Source organism: Carcharodon carcharias, chromosome 3 (assembly GCF_017639515.1).
Source record: "Carcharodon carcharias isolate sCarCar2 chromosome 3, sCarCar2.pri, whole genome shotgun sequence".
Taxonomy (NCBI): domain Eukaryota; kingdom Metazoa; phylum Chordata; class Chondrichthyes; order Lamniformes; family Lamnidae; genus Carcharodon; species Carcharodon carcharias.
In genome coordinates, this window is record NC_054469.1 from 207,212,012 (window position 1) to 207,234,948 (window position 22,937).

Below are 22,937 nucleotides of genomic sequence, written 5' to 3' on the forward strand. Positions count from 1 at the left end.
TGCAAACTTCAATCTCCCATCTTCAATCTTCCTTTTCTCTCCAAAATCCTTGTGCATGTTTTCCCCTCCCAAATTGGTTCTCATCTTTCCCGGAACTCCATGTTTGACTCTCTTCAATCAGGTTTCCACCCCTGCCGCAGTTCCAAAACTGCTCTTACCAAAGTCACAAATTACATCTTGTGTGACTGACAAAAGTAAACTTTCCATTTTCGTTCTTCTTGACTTGTCTGTAGTTTTTGACAAGGTTGACATCATCCTCCTCCAATGCCTCTCCGTCCGACTGGGTGGGACTGTTCTCACCTGGTTCCATTCCAATCTATCTAACCATACCCAGACAATCACTCACAATGGCATCTCTTCCAGTTCCTGCACCATTACCTCTGGTGTCCCCCAAGGATCTCTCCTTGGCACCCTCCTAATTTCCATCCTCATGCAGCCCTTCAGTGACATCATCTGAAAGCACAGCGTTAGCTTTCACCTGTACACTGACAACACCCAGCTCAAGCTCACCACCACCTCTCGCAACTCCTCCACTGTTGCCAAATTATCTGACATTCATACTGGATGAGCGGGAATTTCCCCCAATTAAATATTAGGAAGACTGAGGCTATTGCTTTCAGTCCCTTCTCCAAAATATGTTCCTTAATTACCGATTCTATCTTTCTCCATGGCAACAATCTGAGATCAAGGCTCTGTTTGCAAACTTGTTGTCACATTTGATCCCAAGATGAGCTTGCACCTCATATTTGTGACATCTCTAAGGCTGCCGATTTCCACCTTCATAACATTGCCTGACTTCAGCCCTGCTGTCTCAGCTAATCTACTGCCCTCATTCATGCCTTTGTTACTTCTAGACTCAACTGTTCCAATACACTCCTGGCTGGATTCCCATAGTCTACCCTCCATAAGCTTGAAGTCATCCAGAACTCTGTTGCTCATGTCTTAACTCACTCCTTTGTCATCCCTATGATTGCTGACCTACACTGAATCCCAGTCAAGCAACATCTTGATTGTAAAATTCTCATCCTTGTTTTCAAATCGCTCCATGGCCTCACCGCTCCCTATTCTCTAATCACCTTGGCCCCACAACCCTCAAGAGGTATCTGCACATCTCCAATTCTGGCTTCTTCTGCATCCTCAATTTTAATTGTCATGCCATTGATGGCTGTTTCTTCAATTGCTTAGACCAAAGCTCTGAAATGCCTTCCCTCTCTATCTCTTTTGCTTACTTCCTTTAAGATACTGCTTAAAATCTAGGTCTTTGAACAAGCTTTTGGTCATCTGACCTAATATATCCTCATGTCATCTGGTGTCATACTCTTTTTTTAATGCTCCGGAAAAGCACCTTGAGACATTTCATTACATTATATAAAAGGTGCTATATAAGTTGTTGTTGCTGCTGTGCTACTCAGAAATCCATTGCTTGTAACTGTGTACAAGCCAATCAAAGCCGATTTTGAACCAAATCGGTTCCTACTCCAGAATGATCAGAACATATATCCAATTACTTTTTTGCTTTTAAGAAAGATAATGTATTTCTCTGGTACTTATAAATATGATAACGTAAAGGTTTTTAAAAGGGTAATGAGGAGAGAGCAGGGATGACAAGGCAAGCAGAAGTAAAGCATATGATGCAAGCTGTACACCCAGAGTTAGCTGATAATGGGAAAAATATATATATCTGGAAGTGTTTTTAAGCAGTATAATCAGTGTAAAAATAAAAACACAGTAACTAGCAAAAAGGATCTGCAATTTCTTGGGAATCGACAGAAAAGCATGGGTTAAAATACAAGAGTATTCAATGAAATCAGCAAAGGAGTCAACAGGAAACAATGCACAGAGGGCACAAATAGTACATTTTGTGTTAACCTGGAGCCATTTCACAATGTGCACTTAGACTAATTAGCAAATTTGGGGAGGGTGGACAAGAAAATTGCCTTGCCAATAAAATCCCTTGCGAAATGTTCTTATTTTACCAAGAAGGACTCTGAATGTTACAGTAATTTGATAATCAGTTATGCACCGTAACAGTACACTTCACTTATTGTCAATAGTAAGGATCAGTCTTGAGACCTTAGGAATGTTGACAGACAGGGACCTGTTCGACGGTAAGGTGTTTCTTGCTGCTTCCTGGCTTCCTGAAGCATCATCAATCTCACGGATACCTTTGGAACAGGGATGGGGGTGGGGGTGGGGTGGTAGAATGACAGGGCAGTGGGGTGGGGGGGAAAGAGAGTGTGAAAGAGAATGGGAAATTATTACACCAGCAATATACAGCGATAAACTCAATTCCACTTCATGTTACTCATGCTTTTAAGTAAAAAGCTGCTCCACAGAATTAATGCAAATTCTACAAAAGTATTGATTTTCCCTTATATTGGTATTTTTGCGAAGATTCCTGATGAGTGCAAGACAAAAAGGCTCGACATGTCTCTTTTTTCAAGCAATACTCAAGTTCTGTACTACCAAGTGTCCTACTAAAATACTGCTATCCACTAATGTTGAAAAATGAACACCTCAACAGTCTTGATTCTGGAATATCAGATGATTGGCTGTTGCTTTGCAAGTGAGGCAGATGATAAACTGATATATGCAATATGCAATATATTGTCCATGATAGTGATTTACACTGATTGACATAGTCACTTAAAGCTGTATTTGTATTATAGTTAGTGACATTTGCAGGCTCTATGATTATATCCATATTTACATGGGAACTGTAGAATATTGGCTTTGATTACTAGTTTGCTAGAAGTTTACTTTACTATGTATCTCTTTCGAGTACAAACACGTTTCCATCTGTTCCTATTCAGATGAAATTACATTGTTTCATAATTTGCCATGGTGAGATTTGAACTCTTGATAATCTTTTTTTTAAATGAAAACCAAATCAACAAAATTGGGATAAATCAGGCACAGCCCCTAATTCAGGTCAGCTGTAAAACCAAGAACAAAGTTTAAAGGAAACTTACAAACTTTGAAGTTACATTGTTTCATAGTTTGCCATTGTGAGATTTGAACTCTTGATCTTGGGGTTACAAACCCAGTACCATAACCACTTGGCTATCATACCAGAACTTACTTTAGTATGTAGCTAACTCTGATCACTGCAAACAGAACGATGTGCTGTTTTATAAGTGACAGGCGTGTTAGGCCTTGCCATGCACAATGCTATAGCTGTGCTGAAGTTCGTTTGTCTACTTAATTCTAGGAGGTAGGTGGTGTAATTGCTGTGAATAAACACAGTTCAAGGTCATTCAAGAGCTTGGTCAGATAGCTTTTCAGATTGAAATGTGTTCACCTGTTTCCAGTTCAGAAGCCACTAGCATTTTAAGATCATTTTGCATCTGCAACCATATGGCATTGGGTGTGCATTGATGTCCCAATTTTTACTGCAATGGATGTGACTTGAAGTACTATAATCAATTAAAAACAAGAGCAGCATATATTGATTGCAACTGTAATAACATAATCGCAAAACCTTCTGTGCAGGTGATCTGTAATAATGAAACCATAACCAAAGATATCTCTGCTAACTTTCAAAAGACAGCGTCATTTATTCCAGGAAATAAGGTGGTGTTCTTGGGGAAAATTAATATAAACACAACAACAAGTAAAAAACATTACTAAAAATTCACAAATCTAAATGATAGGCGAACTAAGGAGCCCTTTGTGATATCTAACACTACTCCCTTGGGTCCAGGGATTCCAGTCTTAACTGAAGTTCAGTTTCTGGTCAATGGTAACCCCCAGGATGTTGACAGTGGGGGATTCAGTGATGGTAATGCCATTGAACATCAAGGGTCAATGGTTGGATTCTCTCTTATTGGAGATGGTCATTGCCTGACACTTGTGTGGTGCGAATGTTACTTGCTACTTGTCAGCCCAAGCCTGGACATTGTCCAGGACTTGCTGCATTTGGACATGGACTGCTTCAGCACCTGAGGAGTCGCGAATGGTGCTGAACATTGTGCAATCATCAGTGAACATCCCCACTCCTGACCTTATGATGGAAGGAAGGTCATTGATGAAGCAGCTGATTATGGTTGGGCCTAGGACACTACCCTGAGGAACTCTTGTAGTGATGTCCTGGAGCTGAGATGACAGGCCTCCAACAACCACAACCATCTTCCCTTGTGCTAGGTATGACTCTAACCAGCAGAGAGTTTTCCACCTGATTCCCATTGACTCCAGTTTTGCTAGGGCTCCCTGATGCTGCACTCGGCCAAATGCTGCCTTGATGTCAAGGGCAGTCACTCTCACCTCACCTCAGGAGTTCAGCTCTTTTGTCCATGTTTAAACCAAGGCTGTAATGAGGTCAGGAGCTGAGTGGCCCTGGTGGAACCCAAACAGGGCATCAGTGAGCAGGTTATTGCTAAGCAAGTGCCGCTTGATAGATTGCTGTTGACCTCTTCCATTCCTTTACTGATGATCAAGAGTAGACAGATGAGGCAGTAATTGGTTGGGTTGGATTTGTCCTGCTTTGTATGTTCAGGACATAACTGGGCAATTTTCCACATAGCCAGGTAGATGCCAGTGTTGTAGCTGTACTGGAACAGCTTGGCTAGGGGCAAGGCAAGTTCTGGAGCACAAGTCTTCAGTACTATTGCCAGAATATTGACAGGGCCCATAGCCTTTGCAGTATCCAGTAAGTACCTTCAGCTGTTTCGTAATATCACGTGGAGTGAATCGAGTTGGCTGAAGGCTGGCACCTGTGATGCTGGGGACCTCTGGAGAAGGCCAAGATGGATCATCCACTGAGCACTTCTGGCTGAAGATTGTTGCGATCGCTTCAGCCTTATCTTTAGCACTGCTGTGCTGGGCTTCTCTATCATTGCAGATGAGGATAGTTGCGGAACCTCCTCCTCCAGTGAGTTGTTTAATTGCCCACCACCATTCAGGACTGGATGTGGCAGGACTGCAGAGCTTAGATCTGATCTGTTGGTTGTGGGATTGTTTAGCTGCTCCTGGCATGCCCTCCTGTACTCTTCATTGAACCAGGGCTTTTCATTGAGAACTGTCGGCGCGACATTAGTCGTCTCAATTTCTCTGCTCCTCTCACCCGTTCTAACCTGTCTCTCTCTGAACTTACTGTACTCTATTCTCTCAGATCCAACCCTGACATTGTCATCAAACCCGCTGACAAGGGTGGTGCTGTTGTTGTCTGGCGCACTGACCTCTACCTCACGGAGGCTGAGCGTCAACTCGCAGACACTTCCTCCTACCTCTCCCTGGACCATGACCCCACCACTGAACATCAAGCCATTGTTTCCAGGACTGTCACTGACCTCATCTCCTCTGGGGATCTCCCTCCCACAGCTTCCAACCTGATAGTCGCCCAACCTCGGACGGCCCGCTTCTATCTCCTACCCAAAATCCACAAACAGAACTGCCCCGGTAGACCGATCGTCTCAGCTTGCTCCTGCCCCACAGAACTCATTTCTCGTTATCTTGACTCCCTTCTCTCTCCCCTTGTCCAGTCCCTTCCCACCTACATCCGTGATTCCTCTGACACCTTACGTCACATCAACAATTTCCAGTTCCCTGGCCCCAACCGCTTCCTCTTCACCATGGACGTCCAATCCCTCTACACCTCCATCCCCCACCAGGATGGTCTGAGGGCCCTTAGCTTCTTCCTCGAACAGAGGCCCGAACAATCCCCATCCACCACTACTCTCCTCCGTCTGGCTGAACTTGTTCTCACGCTGAACAATTTCTCCTTCAACTCCTCTCACTTCCTCCAAATAAAAGGTGTGGCTGTGGGTACCCGCATGGGCCCCGGCTATGCCTGTCTCTTTATGGGGTATGTGGAACATTCCTTGTTCCAGACCTACTCCGGCCCCCTTCCACAACTCTTTCTCCGGTACATCGATGATTACTTCGGTGCCGCTTCATGCTCTCGTCGGGACTTGGAAAAATTTATTAATTTTGCTTCCAATCTCCACCCCTCCATCATTTTCATGTGGTCCATCTCTGACACTTCCCTTCCCTTCCTTGACCTCTCAGTCTCAATCTCTGGTGATAGACTGTCCACCAATATCCATTACAAACCCACCGACTCCCACAGCTATCTCGACTACAGCTCCTCACACCCTGCTTCCTGTAAGGACTCCATCCCATTCTCTCAGTTCCTTCGCCTCCGTCGCATCTGTTCCGATGATGCTACCTTCAAAAACAGTTCATCTGACATGTCCTCCTTCTTCCTTAACCGAGGTTTTCCACCCACGGTCGTTGACAGGGCCCTCAACCGTGTCCGGCCCATCTCCCGCGCATCCGCCCTCACGCCTTCTCCTCCCTCCCAGAAACATGATAGAGTCCCCCTTGTCCTCACTTATCACCCCACTAGCCTCCGCATTCAAAGGATCATCCTCCGCCATTTCCGCCAACTCCAGCATGATGCCACCACCAAACACATCTTCCCTTCACCCCCATTATCGGCATTCCGTAGGGATCGCTCCCTCCGGGACACCCTGGTCCACTGCTCCATCACCCCCTACTCCTCAACCCCCTCCTATGGCACCACTCCATGCCCACGCAAAAGATGCAACACCTGCCCCTTCACTTCCTCTCTCCTCACCGTCCAAGGACCCAAACACTCCTTTCAAGTGAAGCAGCATTTCACTTGCATTTCCCCCAACTTAGTCTACTGCATTCGTTGCTCCCAATGTGGTCTCCTCTACATTGGAGAGACCAAACGTAAACTGGGCGACCGCTTTGCAGAACACCTGCGGTCTGTCCGCAAGAATGACCCAAACCTCCCTGTCGCTTGCCATTTCAACACTCCACCCTGCTCTCTTGCCCACATTTCTATCCTTGGCTTGCTGCATTGTTCCAGTGAAGCCCAACGCAAACTGGAGGAACAACACCTCATCTTCCAACTAGGGACTTTACAGCCTTCCGGACTGAATATTGAATTCAACAACTTTAGGTCGTGAGCTCCTTCCCCCATCCCCACCCCCTTTCTGTTTCCCCCTTCCCTTTTTTTTTCCCAATAAATTATAAAGATTTTCCTTTTCCCACCTATTTCCATTATATAATAAAAAAAAACCCCACTAGAGCTATACCTTGAGTGCCCTACCATCCATTCTTAATTAGCACATTCGTTTAGATAATATCACCAACTTTAACTCTAACACCTATGTGTTCTATTGTACTATTGTCGTTGACATCTTTTGATGATCTGCTTCTATCACTGCTTGTTTGTCCTTACATCCACACCGCCCCCCTCCACCTCTCTGTCTCTCTATCTCTCCGCCCCCCACACACACACCTTAAACCAGCTTATATTTCAACTCTTTCTTGGACTCAAACTCAAGTTCTGTCGAAGGGTCATGAGGACTCGAAACGTCAACTCTTTTCTTCTCCGCCGATGCTGCCAGACCTGCTGAGTTTTTCCAGGTAATTCTGTTTTTGTTTTGGATTTCCAGCATCCGCAGTTTTTTTGTTTTGATCCCCTGGTTTGATGGTAATGGTAGAGTGGGGGATATGCCGGGCCATGAGGTTACAGATTGTGTTCGAGTACAATTCTGATGCTGCTGATGACCCACAGTGCCTCATGGCCCAGTCTTGAGTTGTTAGATCTGTTTAAAATCTATCCCATTCAGCACAGTGGTAGTACCACACAACACGATGAAGGGTATCCTCAATGTGAAGGTGGGACTTAGTCTCCGCAATGATTGTGCAGTGGTCACTTCTACCGATACTGTCATGGACAGATGCATCTGCAGCAGGTGGGTATCTATTAAATGAGTTGAGTGTTTCAGCCTCAACCACCAACTTAGGCAATGAACTCCAGATGTCCACCACACTCTGGGTGAAAAAGTTTTTCCTCATGTCCCCTCTAATCCTTCTCCCAATCACCTTAAATCTATACTACCTGGTAATTGACTCCTTAGCGAGGGGAAATAAGTTTTCCCTGTCTACCCTATTTAGGCCCCTCATAATTTTGTACATATCATTTAGGTCACCCCATAACCTCCTCTGTTCTAAGGAAAACAATCCAACCTATCCAATCTCTCTGCATAGCTGTAATTTTCAAACTCTGGCAACATTCTTGTAAATCTCCTCTGTACTCACTCCAGAGCAATTACATCCTTCCTGTAATAAAAATAAAAATACCTGGAAAAACTCAGCAGGTCTGGCAGCTATCCGTATGACTCTTCAACAGAACTAAGTAAAAATAGAGAGGTGAAATATAAGCTGGTTTAAGGGGGGTGGAACAGGTAGAGCTGGATAGAGGGCCAGTGATAGGTGGAGATAACCAAAAGATATCACAGACAAAAGGACAAAGAGGTGTTGAAGGTGATGATATTATCTAAGGAATGTGCTAATTAAGGGTAGAAAGCAGGACAAGCAAGGTACAGATAGCCCTAGTGGGGATGGGGGTGGGGTGAAGGAATCAAAATAGGCTAAAAGGCTGAGAAAAAACAATGGATGGAAATACATTTAAAAATAATGGAAATAGGTGGGAAAAGAAAAATCTATATAAATTATTGGGGAAAAAAAGGGGGGGCATCGGGAAGGGGGTGGGGATGGAGGAGAGAGTTCATGACCTAAAATTGTTGAACTCAATGTTCAGTCCGGAAGGCTGTAAAGTGCGTGGTCGGAAGATAAGGTGTTGTTCCTCCAGTTTGTGTTGAGCTTCACTGGAGCAATGCAGCAGGCCACGTCCTTCCTGTAATGTAGTGACCAGAACTGCACATAAAATTCCAGCTGTGGCCTAACCAGCATTTTATACAGTTTCCTCATTACACCCCTGCTTTTATATTCAATACCTTGCTTAAAAAGGAAAGAATTCCACATACTTTCTTGATCACTTTGTCCACCTGTCCTGCCACCTTCAAGGACCTGTGGACATGCACTCCAAGGTTTCTCACTTCCTCAACCCCTTTCAATAACTTCCTGTTTATTGAGTATTCCTTTGCTTTGTGTCCCCTCCCCAAATGCATTACCTCACTTTTCTAGATTGAATTTGCCACTTCTCCGCCCACTCAACCAAACTACTGATATAATTCTTGTTGACAGCTAACCTCTCCATTATCAACTACACGGCCAATTTTTGTGTAATATTCAAATTTCCCAATCATGCCTCCCACATTTTAGTCTAAATCATTAATACATACAACAAACAGCAAGGGCCTCAACACTGAGCCCTGTGGAACACCATTGGAAACCGTTTCACAAAAACATCCTTCACTCTTTGTTTCTGGTCGCTGAGCCAATTTTGGATCCAAGCTGTCACATGAGATCTCAGTTTCTTGACTAGTCTACCACGTGGGACCTTGTCAAATGCCTTACTGATATCCACGTAGACAAAATCCACTGCACTACCCTCATCAATCCTCTTTGTTACTTCCTCAAAAAATTCTATTAAGTTAGTAAGACACCATCCTCCCCTAACAAAACCATACTGACTATCCCTGATCAACCCGTGCCTAAGTGACAGTTAATCCTGTCTCTCAGAATTGTTTCCAATAATTTGCCCAACACCAAAGTCAGACTGACTAGCCTATAATTTTTTGGCCTATCCCACGCATCCTTTTGAAATAATGGTACAACATTCACACATCTCCAATCATCTGGGACCTCACCTGTAGCCAGCGAGAAAAATGGTCCTCAGAGCATCTGCTATTTTCTCCCTGGCTTCCTTCAACAGCCTGAGATACAATCCATCCGGCCCTGGTGATTTATCCACCTTCAAAGATGCCAGTACCTCCAGTACTTCCTTTCTCACTACACTTATTGTATCTAATATTTCATGCTTCTTTCAGTATACTAAAGTATTAATGTGAAAAAACACAAGTCAGCATACTCAGTTCACAGCACACTTCTCAGAAAGTTATGATTTCAATCTCTTGTTAAGGGTCTGAGCACATAACCTAGGTTATCACTGTAGTGCAGTACTAGAGAACGTTGCGCTGTCAGAGAGATCACAGAGGATGATTACCAAACACATCCTCCCCTACCCTTTCAAGCGTTCTGAAGGGCCCTCCGCGACACCCTGGTCCACTCCTCAGTCCCCAACATCTCCTCCCTTCCCTACAGCACCTTTCCATGCAAGAGCAAGAGATGCAACACCTGTCCTTTCACGTGCTCCCTTCTCACCATCCAAAGCTCCAAACACTCCTTCCAAGTGAAACAGCAATTTACATGTACTTCTTTCAATTTAGTATACTGCATTCACTGCTCACAACGTGGTCTCATCTACATTCGGTGGACCGGACCAAATGCAGATTAGGTGATCGCTGCGGAACACCTCCATTCAGTCCTCAAGCATGGCCCAGAGCTTCCGGTTGCTTGTCATTTTAATTCTCCACCTTGTAACAATGCTGCCTTTTTTGTCTGCCTGCTACAGCGTTCCAGAAGCTCAACGCACGCTCAAGAAACAGCATCTTATCTTTCGCCTCAGCACGCTCCAACCTTCTGGACTCTTGTGGGGGGGGGGGGGGGGGGGGGGGGGGGGGGGGTTGTAAGGCTGGCAGAAATTAGAGATATGAAGGAACAAGGAAGGATTTAAAAGAAAGATGAAAGTTTTAGAATTGAGGCATTGCTTGCTTGGGAGCTAAAATAGGTTAGTGAGCACAGAATTGATAAGTAAATGGGATTTGGTGTGGATTAGCATATGGGCAGTAGAGTCTTGGATGAGCTTAAGCTTCTGGAGGATGGGAGATGGGAGGCTGACCGGGTGTGCATTGGAATAGTCAAAAATATGGAAGTAACAGAGGCAACTAGGTAAGTACATGCAGGAGAAGGGAATAAAATAATAAGTTGATTGGGATGAAATTAATAGAGTGCAAGGAGGTTTGTGTGGAGTACAAATGCTGAATGGACTGTTCCTGTACTATAAATTCAATGAAAACAGAGTAACACATCATTCATCTCATGCTTGCTACATAAATTGAAGTTTTCCAAACCTCCATACTTCAGCACAAAGCCACAGGACACCAAGTGATCATTTACATTGACTGGGCATTAATCTGGTGAAGCAGATTGTCTCTTCTATAAGCTCCTGCCCGATTTTTATCCCAGTTTGGGTGTCATGACGTTATCAATTTGTCAGATTATTTTTTTTACATGATACTTTGCAGTTATATTGGATTGCAACTTCAAAAGCCACAGCTTTTACAACTTGCAATAAGCCATCAACATTTGCTCGGCAATAACATTCAGACTAAGGTGGTTGTGGATTCAAGCCTCACACCAGAATTTGTGCACTTTGGTTGGGGAGCAGGGGCAATTACCCCCTGCTTCCTCACAATTTTCCCTTCCCCAGTGAGCCAAATTCTACTGGCAACATAGAGCCGCTTGGAAACATGCTCTTATTTTAAAGGTGATCAAGTTGGAGGTAATCAAATTTAAAATGAGTTTTGGTACTATTCCAAATGTGGTAATTTGCAGCTAAATATTTTAAAGCCTGAAGTGCACATTCTTTGAGTACTATGTTTGATTTTACTTCATTCAGTACATTTTTTACTGAATAAAACCGTGGAATTTCAGATGTTGGGCTGTTGATCTTTTCATGTTGGGTAAAAGTCTGCACGCAAAGTTCATTCTAGTTGTATACAGCAAACTTATGACTTTATCGATTGTGACTTCCGCAATTAGTGATGACTTATTACTAATCATAGGCACCAAATTAATCATCAACCCGCTACCCTTATTGCTTTGAACAGGAGCAGTCATGAAAATTATGAGCTCCTATGAAACGAGCAGCAATGCAGACCTGAAGACATTGCAATTTATCCCTTGCAGGATGAAACGTGTTTACCATGTTAGCTGAATTATCATCTTTGCGGTTCCAAATTGGAATTAATAGCTTAGGAACAGCATTACTCTAAACATTCACATTTCCTGAAGCAAATTTTTAAAGATTCAAATCTTAATTGGGTGCTATTTAACCGGCAGGCTTCTGAAAAGAGTTTACACTGAGTTGTCACCACAGTCTCTGAGGCATGGTGCTGGTGTGAGATTTTCACCCTCTCATGCTGCAGGCAACTTAGTTCTCCATAAAAATTTTAGTAAGGTTCAGTGAAACATTTGTAAACATCTTCCGCTATGTCCACTCGAACCTAGAAAAGCAGCTAGTAAAGCTATACAGCATAAGGGTAAGCCCTTTGTGCTTAAGGGCTCGTCAGTGCTGGTGGTTGTCATGTAAACAACATGAAATGATGTCCTAAGAGAATGGCACAAGGGGTTTTTGTACAAAACCAAAGCACATGGAAAGAAATAACTTGTATTCGGAGTTAGTTTTTTTTTTGATAGACAAGGGAGTTGAGCCGACAACCTGCTCATCCATGATCTTGTCGAAGGGCAGAGCAAGCTCGAAGGGCCGAGTGCCTACTCCCTAAGTCCTATGTTCCTATTTATCTGGGAAATTCGAAGAGTAACCTGGTGGGCAGATTTCTATGCCAATTTTTTTTTTTTACAGCAAGTATAATCCATTTAGAGTTTACCAACACAATGACATTCAGAACATCAGAAGTCACACAAATAAAGAAATGTACCATAAACCTCCTGTTGGGAGCTGCTTTGTAAAGAAAGGTAGCTCTTGTTTGGTGCCTCAAAGGGTATGTAAGCCTTGGCTCAGTAGTATCCGACACTACAATAGTGACTACAATTCAAAAGGTATTGCAGTAGTTCATTCTAAATAACTTCTCATCTGCAGAACAGTTTGCATGGGTAAGTTTTCCTAATGTGTATCCAATGCCTTGATTTCACCTGTTGAGTGCAATAGGTTTATGTTTCTCATGTGTATAGACCTTTGCTGCTTGTTGGGATAGATCCAATGATTAAAAATCAAGGACTGATAGTCACAAAGTGTTATTAACAGTGACGTGCACTTATCAGGCCTTAACAGTAGACAGTCAGATTGAACTTCCTGTCAGATATCAATTGCCTAGCAATTACAAATCATCAGAGGAATTGACCGTGTTACTAAATTAAACGGGTACAACTATTAAATATGACTCAAGATCTTGTGAAAATCTGGTTTGATGAGGCAAGTGGAAAGCTGAATTTTTTCAATAAAATATCTTTAGTGACTGACTGATAGCAAGAAAAAAGTGCTGACACCATTTTTCTGCACTGAATGTACCCATTGGCATTTATTATAAGGACAACTGCTTATTCCATGATCAAGTTAAAAAAGGACACAGCTGAGTCACAGAGCTAAAAGGACCCAAGTTTATTTCCCAGTCTGTGGTAAATGCATGATCTCAGGCAAAACAGCATCAGGAATGCTATCAAGAGCTTCAGCTTTCCTGGGTTCAGCACCTCTTTCCACTATAGTCACTAACACAGAAGAGGACAAGAGTAGAAATGTCAGGGGAACACTCTTCCACACCAAGTTGCACAAACATTCTTCACTGTTCCTTCATCGTGGTTGGGTTAATGTCCTATCTAAATCTCCGCTGACACAAACCATGATCACTAAGAGGACTACAGTGATTCATGGCAAAAACTCAAGACCACCTTTTCTAAGGGACGAAGTATGGGCAATAGATGCAGCCTGGTCAGTGACATCATTAACAAACAAATAAAGCAATCCACCAACATTAAGTTTTCTTGGTAGGGAATGGTTTCTTAGCTTTGTTGTCATTTGATGGTTAAAGGTCTTAAATTTCCACAAGTTGTTTACTAAAACTAAGGGTCTGTAACAGACTCCACAAAAATACTGGAAAACCCTTTACAGAAAATTTCTGAAGCCTGGGTCCCAATCCTGGCCTACTGCTACCAGCTGGCTGTGAGTCAGCAGCAGCAGCAGGCAAATAATGAAAGGGTGAATATTTCAAGTGACAACCACTAACTCACAGCTACATGGCTTACCTCAAGAACAAGGGGAGTTTCACCAGTGTCTTGGCCAATATTTATTCTTCAACCAACATCACTGAAATAGATTACCTGATCATTATCACATTACTGCATGTGGGATCTTGTGTGTAAAGAGGTTGTCCCATTTCCGTCATCAGGTCAGCAGCTATAAACAGTAACGTGGCCGTTCCAGTTCAGTATTTCATTAACAGGGAAGTACTTTGAGACGTTCAGAGGTTGTGAATTTCACTATCAATGTGATTTCTTTGCAGTGGCAGAAATAAAACCCACTAAACAATGACTCAGCGAGAAAGTACAACAAAATACTAATATTATTCTCCAGAGTTAGTCCAAATATCGTCCATAGGCCCAGCCAAACTGTAAGCGTCACTTATCGCTGAACTACATATACTGCATCTTGTATGCTTTCAATGTGATTAAGGTACCAGTACAGTACCTCAAATCTGGCAACCTCAGGACCCAGGCCGTGCCAGATTTCAGATATTGCTGGATTTTGGGTTGGGTGGCTCTGGCAGAGTGCAGTTTGGTTCAAGTCAGGTAGGGTGGGGTCAAGGGTTGCCTGGAGAGCAGCGCGTGAAGTGGTAAAGCCCATAACTAGTCCGGTGCCACAGTGCACCAATACAGGGCCTAGCCTTGTCCAGGCAAGTTTATTTTAAAAATTTTACTCAATTAAAATCAATGCATGGAACATTATAGATGTGTCCGGTTTTCGGACAACCAGATTTGAGGTGCTATACCTGTATTGTAATCAAAAAACTACTGCAGTAATGAAAAATAATACATTGTAGAGCAATGGATACTAAAAATCAATCTTTTGAAAGCACTTTCTATGCACGCCAGGGGAATAGAATGTAATGTGCAATCTCCTTATATTAGTTTCACAACTGACATATTAATTTTCTTAGATGTAATTAGAACATCTCAAACTCAAGTGCTGTTGTATGCAATGATATCAGATGTGCCTTTCCTTACTGGCATGACTTAACAGTCTACTTACTGTGAGGAAAGAGCCTCAGCATAGCGTGCAACATTCTTAAATACATGGTGTCTCAATTATTTTTCCACTCCTTCAACAGGAAGTGCTGATAAGCTTCACAGCAACTGACACTAAAATAAGACACACTGGTCAATTTTGCATATTTTCTTTGGATAAGACTGCCTTCTCTCCGTCCACAACTTAATGGACTCGCTTTATTTCCCAATCTTCTGCACTTTTCTCCAACTCTGCCAACTGAGGCTCAAATGCTCTTAAAACTCCTGCCTTTGAGCTGGAAGGTTGTGTGCCTTGGTTGCTTTCTAGGGACTTGCACACAGAACTTAAGTTGACACTCCAGCACAGTAATGATGGCATACTCCACTGTTGGAGGTACAGGTTCAGATGAGACATTAAACTAAGGTTCCATGTGCCCTCTCAGGGGGACACAAAAGACCCCATGGTGCTATTTTGAAAGAGCAGGGGAGTTCTCCTTTGTGTCCTGGTCAATATTTAACCCTCAACCATCATCACTAAAAACCAGATTATCTAGCAATTAGCTCATCACTGTTTATGAAACATTACTGTACACAAATTGGCTGCCAAATTTCCAACATTATAATAGTGACTGTGTTTCAAAAGTACTCTATTTCTGGGACATCCTAAGTTCATGAAAGGTGCTATATAAATGCAAGCTTTTTTCTTCCAACAGCATTGACCTATGCAGGGACACAGTTCCACTGATGCCAACAGCTTTCCATAAAATCATCCAAGTCACTAGTATAGAGCACAGGCAGATTCTGGCAATAGTCTCTTTCTTTAAAAATAAAGGGATACCAATCCAAGTCTAACGTTGTCTTCACCAGATATCAGACTTTCCAGGGAGGGTCACTATAGTCAGTCCCTCCTTTACAGCCCTTTGCCCTCCAAGCCCAGGCCAATAGCAGCACCAAAAATTAACATCCAAGCCTAAATCTGATAACTGAACATAGACCAGAAATAAAATCTGGTTATTTCTAGTTTTGTATATTTGTGGTTATGCTGACACACCAAGGTAGTTACTCAACCTAAAGGTTGGGATTTTGTCCCCCCCGGGTATGTGGTAGGCTAGCCAAAAATCCATTGACTTTCGGCAGGGCTGGAAGATCCCAACGGCAGGTGGGGCTGGAAAATCCAGGCCGTAGACTCTCAGGCCATAATTTTGTCACCTATGTACTTGACAATTCCAATGCTCTCCTGACAGTCCTCCCATCGTCCACCCTCCATAAATGTCAGCTCACCCAAAACTGTCCTGCGTCAGGCCTTGCTCCCCAGTTTAAAATTCTCATCCTGATGTTTAAATCCCTTCATTCAAAACCTTACCTCTCCGGCCTTGTGGAATTAACTCCAGAGCAGCCCGAGTACACCACTCAGAAGTCCACATTTCTCTGACTGACCCACTAGGCAGCCCCTCACTCTTGATTTGATCGCTGATGTCTATACCTTCAATCAGCCTATGCACCATGTTCTGGAAGTTCCTTCATAAGCCTCTTTCTACTCCTTTAAGACACTCCTAAAATCTACCTCTGATCCATCTTGATACCTCCCCCTTTGACTCAAACTTAACTTTTGTCTAATTACATCTCTAAGAACCTTAGGACCATTTTCTACTTTAAAGGTGCTGCTGGTCTCTAAAAAGCAGAAATCCAACCTCTGGCTCATGAAATTGCCTGCTCTATTTTTGAAAACTAATAACTAAAAACATTAAGAAGCTGTCTTCATGGCTCAGAGATAACAGGCAGAATTTTGTCCCGCCAGTGGAGGCAAGTTCCAGTGTTTGTGAACTGGGAAAGTCCCCGAAACTGATGTTTTATTGGGATCCTGGTGTCATCCTGCCCTATTTCAGCTTATCCAACAATTTGAGATGGGACTTAAGGCGAGCAGGGAACTCTTTGGATCTCTCACTAATTAATTAAGCAGTTCAGCTATTTAGGTAGGCAGTTAAGACTTGTTTTAACCCAGAATCCTGGGTTTCCCGTACAGGAGGCCTGTTTGCCAACCAGTTAACAACTTGCCAGGGACACCAAGGAGAACAACACCTGGAAGAGCTCCTTTGGTGAAACTGTCAAGCTGGGAATGATTTGATCAGTTATGCTGAACAGCTCCAGCCATGGCCAGGTGAGACTGCTGTTCAAAGCACTTCTCTCAGAGTGCTATCACTGCATGAAAAGTGACTGCCAACTTCTTGGAAGGCATGTTACCTGTCTAGCACTTCATCCATCTTCATCTGCACTTCCCTGCTGCCAGCCTTCACCATAGCATGGGAGCAACATATGCAGCTGCACCTTCCACCTCTGCTGAGGGAAAGAGCAGAGGCCAAACCACCATGAACATTTCCAGAAACAGCAGGAGCAAAACAAGCAGCAGCACCGGCTGCCTTCTCCTCAAATGCATGCCCCGCGATAGGGCAGAGGGAATGGACTGTGAGGCCAAGCTGGGAAGGAGGCAAGATCCCCAACACAGGCCCTACAGGTTGAGGATCAGCTTGCAACATGTCTGTGCAACAGTGCCTAAGGACACTCAGGCTCTCATGGCAGGTAGAGCCTGACACTGCAACACCCAGGAACAAAACCTCCTTTCAAGTGCACCAGGTGAGCATGCATTGTTAATGGCCGACAAGGTGATAGTCACTGGAGGGCCATTCTACAACCACCCAAGCCATCAATGCCTCTCACCAAGTAGTGTTTTCTTTTCTGCTGCAAGGGGAGAGAACAGAAAGACCCGAGTGTTTGATGGCATGTGAAGAGAGAAGAGGGAAGGACATGTGGGTGACTGTGAGGCATGGTTCGAAAGGGTAAGAGGCTGTGGGTGAGTGCAAGTGTTGGCTGCAGGAAGAGGAATGAGTGAAGCTGCAAGGTTTACTAACCTGAGAATTGCTGTGCAGGAGCATGCTGAGCAAGTCAAAATGTGGAGCTAAAATGTTGTATTTTACCACTCACCCATCATGCCCTCCTGAGGTCTGAGATTCGCTTGGTGCACTGTCTCCAGGTTGAAGGGACTGGGCATCTGCTGATCACTCATCTACGCCTGCTTGGTTGGAGAAGTTTTCTTCTTCCCCCAGTCCTTAGGAGCACTCAGTGCAGTCTCTCAGTGCCTGCAGGAGGATCTCCAACTTAAAATGAGACACCTGGGGGTAGGGCAGAGGCAGGGTGGGGAAGTGGGGCAGCCTTCACCGGTATCCTCTCCATTCTTGTGTTTGCTGCAGCCTCAAAAATCCAATTGCTGACAAGCCCTTGTAACCCATGCCATGTTCCGTTTAATTAGAAATCATTCCTCTGACAGAACAGATACATTTACCTCCCTGCCTCCTTGGTTATTTGGGGAGCCCAGATCAGGATACTAATTAGTTTGGTCTGGGAAAGCGCAACAGCCAGGCACACAAATCAGTGAGTTGGGTTCACAACCAAAAATGATCCTACTGTTCCAGCTGGGACTAAGGTGAGAATATTCCATATAATGTTTCTGTTAGCCGTACAAATGAGCAACTTCAATTTCCAATCCAGTCATTTAGCTGATCTCACCTGGGGCCGCAGTTCTGGTGCTACAGGGATAGGAAGTAGGTCTAATAAACAGATACATATTGGAAGTATGCAGGTGCCAATACTCACTTTCAAAATTCACACATGAATGAGGTTATCGAAGGACAACAACTTCTCAGAGCTGTACCCCAGTGAGTCGGCCAACATCTTCACAGGAAAGAGGGAGTGAAGAAAATTGGAAGAAAATAAATGTTTCCTTTATGATGATATTCTCTTACAGCACAACAGCAGACTGGATAGCAGCAACAGATTCCAATGCCTTGTAGTGGTGAAATGCAACTTTTTTTGATTCCGCACACTGTTGGGTTTCCAACTTCAGCCATGGGTAATCAGGTGCTTTTTCACAGTGCAAGGGACAGACAGCACCTAACCTGAACTATTCAGAATGACACCTAGACAGAGTATGCTATTCTCCTCTCATTTCAATCACTGTTCATAAACAAAACTGGGTGACCATGAAAATATTTGAAAATAGAGGGATTATACCAACAAATTATTTTTTTTAAATCCCAAACTTCTTCATGATTGCTTCTGCCACATGGTAACAGATGAAGGTCAGTATTTCCTCCTTTGTGTGGGGTTTTCTTAGCAAAATTTCAATGAAGCCAAACTGTGCAAAAAATGTGAGCAAGAATGCTGGTTTGTGAGGGAACAATGCCAAAGAGAGTCACATTGCAGATTTTCCACTGTACATGACGCACCAAATGTTAGGTCTTGTCAAGAGTAATTAATCAGACATCTCATTGACTAATCGAGGTCTAACTGGTCATCTTTAATCTCTTGCTTCAATTCACACTGTTAGTGACAAAGAAGGATGTAGCAGTTTGTGAATTTAATCTTTTACACATCTCACTTTATGGAAAGAAACAGCAGTGATAGTGCAGCACACTGAATTACCACTAAATGGTGCACACTGGTTTAAACGCTTCCCCCCCCCCCCCCAACCAACACCCCCATTCAATAATGAGTCTCAACTGTGATGAGGCACCAGATGAACTTTAGACATATTCCTGCTGGGAGACAGAAGAAATTTCCAGGCAATGTTGCCATTACCAATGGTGTGTACCCTGTAGATTCGGATACAAAGCAGCACTCATGAGAAACTGGGAATAAGTCAGTCACAGGCATTTACCACCTTTTTAAAGTGCTAGAGAAGAAAGGGGAAAATAGAAAATAAATTCAGTAGGCAGTCTTTTAGGATTATCTTTGTGCTAATACTGGAAAAGCAACAAAACATCCAGCTTTGTTCCTTTAAGGTATTCATTCTTCCTATGACTGTCCCTTTGATTAGTGCGACCCACTCTTTGCTTTGGATTTGTGTCAGGTATTTATAACAGTTCAGCCTTTCACCCTCCACCCTTGACATCACTGCTTGCCAGCATATTCCCTTTGGCCAATCAAATTCTTCTCTTATGTATATTGGTAAAAGATGCTTTCCATAAGCGGAATGGATATTCTATGATCTGAACCCTGTGACTGGTCATGATACCCGGCATTAAAATGTTATTCCAATTGCAGTACAGAGGAGGCTGAAAATTACATGTGATGTTTACTATGTTCTCCTGCTTCTTCCAAAAGGCAAAAAAATCATGGTCAGAACATTGCTTCCAGGCCAGAGATAAGTTAAATTTATTTATATGTTAATGACTATGGCCCAGATCTTCCAGTCTCCGCATAGTTGTACCCCAGAGGTACCCTGAAAGATGTGCTGGGGGTCTCCTCGAAAGTACCAATGCAAAAACTTTGTGGGAATTGCCAGAGAGGTTTCAACTTCCGCTGGGCAATTCCTCGGTATCCGGAAGCCTCTGAAGAAAGTCTCCAACTCTGAGTTAGAGTCAGAGGCTTCAAAAGGTTCTGACTCACTTACAGAATAATTATGCAGGAAATGTTAGACAGGAAGAAACCATATCTAACTCCTGGGTATCTATACAACTGACTCCCCCAACTCCCCACTGACCACCTCCCCTGACTCCTCTCCGACCTCTATTCAACGTAAATGGAAATTACATTGCATAGCAATTACATTGTTAAGCCATCTACTTGTTAAAACAGGTGATGGTCATTGGTTCACCTATCAAAATAGTATAAATGGGTACAGCTATGACACTCTGGTGTGGAAGGGACTGGCAAAATCTGCTGCACTGAAGAGCTGTCTTGAGAATAAACCAGCTTGAGGTAAAAGACTAGCTTTGGACTTATTCTTCCATGACAAGCACTTATAACACCTACCACCTTGCCACCCTACCCAGCTGGCACCATACCCATCCTGCCACCCTACTTAAATGTCCCAAAGCTTTTCAGTGTTTTATTGAATGAAGACTAGCCAGAATATGGAAGCCAGTGCTGTAAAAAAGGGGACTTGGCGTGCTTTACCCCGACGATCCCGTCTTATGAGGAAGGGCTCTGAGAACGGGAAAGCTCTGCATTTCTGAAGAAGCCTAGTTTGGACGTCCAGGCAAGAAATAAGCAGCTCCAATACTGTGTAAAAAAAAAAAAAATAGGAGTGGAGTGGCAATTTAACAGGAATTGCCATTCCTGGGAAGATTTGGCCCAATATGGAAGCTACATATTACAAAGAGATAGGCTCAAAATTTTAAAAAAACAGAAATTAAAGTCATCTATGAGAAATTAAAGTCATCTATGAGAAATTAAAGGCCCTTTTTAAGATTAAGAGTCTGATAAGCATCAAGATTTCTGTGATGAAAGGGTAGATTTGTGTCACTGTGAACTTTGGACCTTCCAGTTGCAATGTGAATCTCATTCACCAAGTTCAAATTTCCTGGAAGACTGTGGGAAAATTCCAGAACTTATTCAGCCCCAAGACCTCTGAAGCCAGAGCTGTCAACCGTCAATTAGAGACACAATAGTAGGGAATTATTGCACAGAATGCAAATAAGCACATCATCTGGGTTCAAAATGTGATGTGAGTGTAGTTCCATCAAACATGAAAAGTTCTGCAATAGGCTTTAAAACTGACTTCAATTATCTTTAGCAGGGGCAGAAGTCCTTTGCCTGGTATTGAAGTGAAAATACAGAAAACCATCTAGGGAAGTAACCCCATCTACATGGGAGCCATCTGGCTAAATGACCTTGTCTTCTGCATTCAGCAGTTAATTACACTAACAAAGACATGAAAGAAATCCAAGGTATTCAAAGTTTTGGCCTGGCGCTACAACTTTGGGATTGCAGCTCACATCCTATCTATTCAGCAGGAGAAAGGGATAAGATCTTAGTTGCCTCACTATTGTAAGGAAATCACTTGAATTTCAAAGGAAGCCTGCCTGTGGAAGCTCAGAAAAGAGCCTAGAACCATGGGCTGTTCCCAGGATCTTTGATTTGACAGCTCATCTTCAACAGAAACAAATCTGGGGGGGTCCCAAAGTCTTCAGCACTGATCGGTCAGATAGTTCAAAAAATGAAATTAACTTCTAAAGATTCAGGCTTTATTATTTTTGTAAGCTGATATTTAATGAAGTCAAATAATATACTGCTGGTTTGTTATGATATCTCTACTTCCAACCATCCATGCTTCTTGACATGAAATCTGCAAGCTGCTTGAACATGATCTAACATTGTGATACAGTAGAGTATGCTGGCATCCCAAATGGTCTTCTCTGCAAACTACTGTTAGTCCTTCAGCACCAGGGTAAAAGCTTACATGTGTAGGGAACGGGATCTGCTTTTGGAAGCTGTTATTTTTTGCATGCTCAATTTTAATGTGTTTTTCTTTTATTTATTCTTTCATGAGATGTGGGTGGGGCTAGTTAGGCCAATATTTATTGCCTGTCCCTATTTGCCCTCCAGAAGTTGGTAGTGAGCGCCTTCTTGAGCTGCTGCAATTATGTGGTATAGGTACACCCAGAGTGCTGTTAGGAAGGGAGTTCCAGGATTTTGATCCAGCAATAGTGAAGAAACGACAATATAGTACCAAGATCATGTGTAGCATGGGGGGGTGCTTACAGGTGGTGGTGTTCCCAAATATCTGCTGCCCTCGTCATTCTTGGTGGTAGAAGTCATGGGTTTGGAAGGTGCTGTCGAAGGAACCTTGGTGAGTTGCTGCAGTGCATCCTGTAGATCGTACACACTGCTGCCACTGTGGATCAGTGGTGGTGGGAGTGAATGTTGAAGGTAGTGGCTGGGGTTCCAGTCAAGCAGCCTGCTGTGTCGTGGGTGGCATCAAGCTCCTTGAGTGCTGTTAGAATTGTACTCATCCAGACAAATGGAGAGTATTCCATCACACGGCTGACTTGTGCATTATAGATGATGGACAGGCTTTGGGGAATCAGGAGATGAGTTACATGCTGCAGAATTCCCTGCCTCTGACCTGGTCTTGTAGCCACAATATTTATATGGTTGGTCCAGTTCAGTTTCCAGTCAGCAGTTATCCCCAGGATGTTGATAAAGGGGGATTCAACAATGACAATGCCATTGAATGGCAAGGTGAGATGGTTATATTGTCTCTTGTTGAAATGCCATTGCTTGGCACTTGTGTGGTGTGAATGTTTCTTGCCAGGCATTAGCCCTAGCCTGAATGTTGTCTCAGTCATGATGCATAT

The 22,937-nt window shown here is 43.3% G+C and overlaps 1 protein-coding gene across 2 annotated transcripts in view; it reads right to left on the minus strand.

Moving 5' to 3' along the window:
• The window catches only part of cep72 (centrosomal protein 72), a 170,568-nt gene that overhangs the window by 73,402 nt on the left and 74,229 nt on the right, over positions 1–22,937 (minus strand). For both annotated transcript variants that reach the window (XM_041184602.1, XM_041184603.1), the window contains one exon: positions 2,074–2,165. In XM_041184602.1, the coding sequence (XP_041040536.1) occupies positions 2,074–2,165 (92 nt within the window). The remainder of the gene's footprint in view (positions 1–2,073; positions 2,166–22,937) is intronic.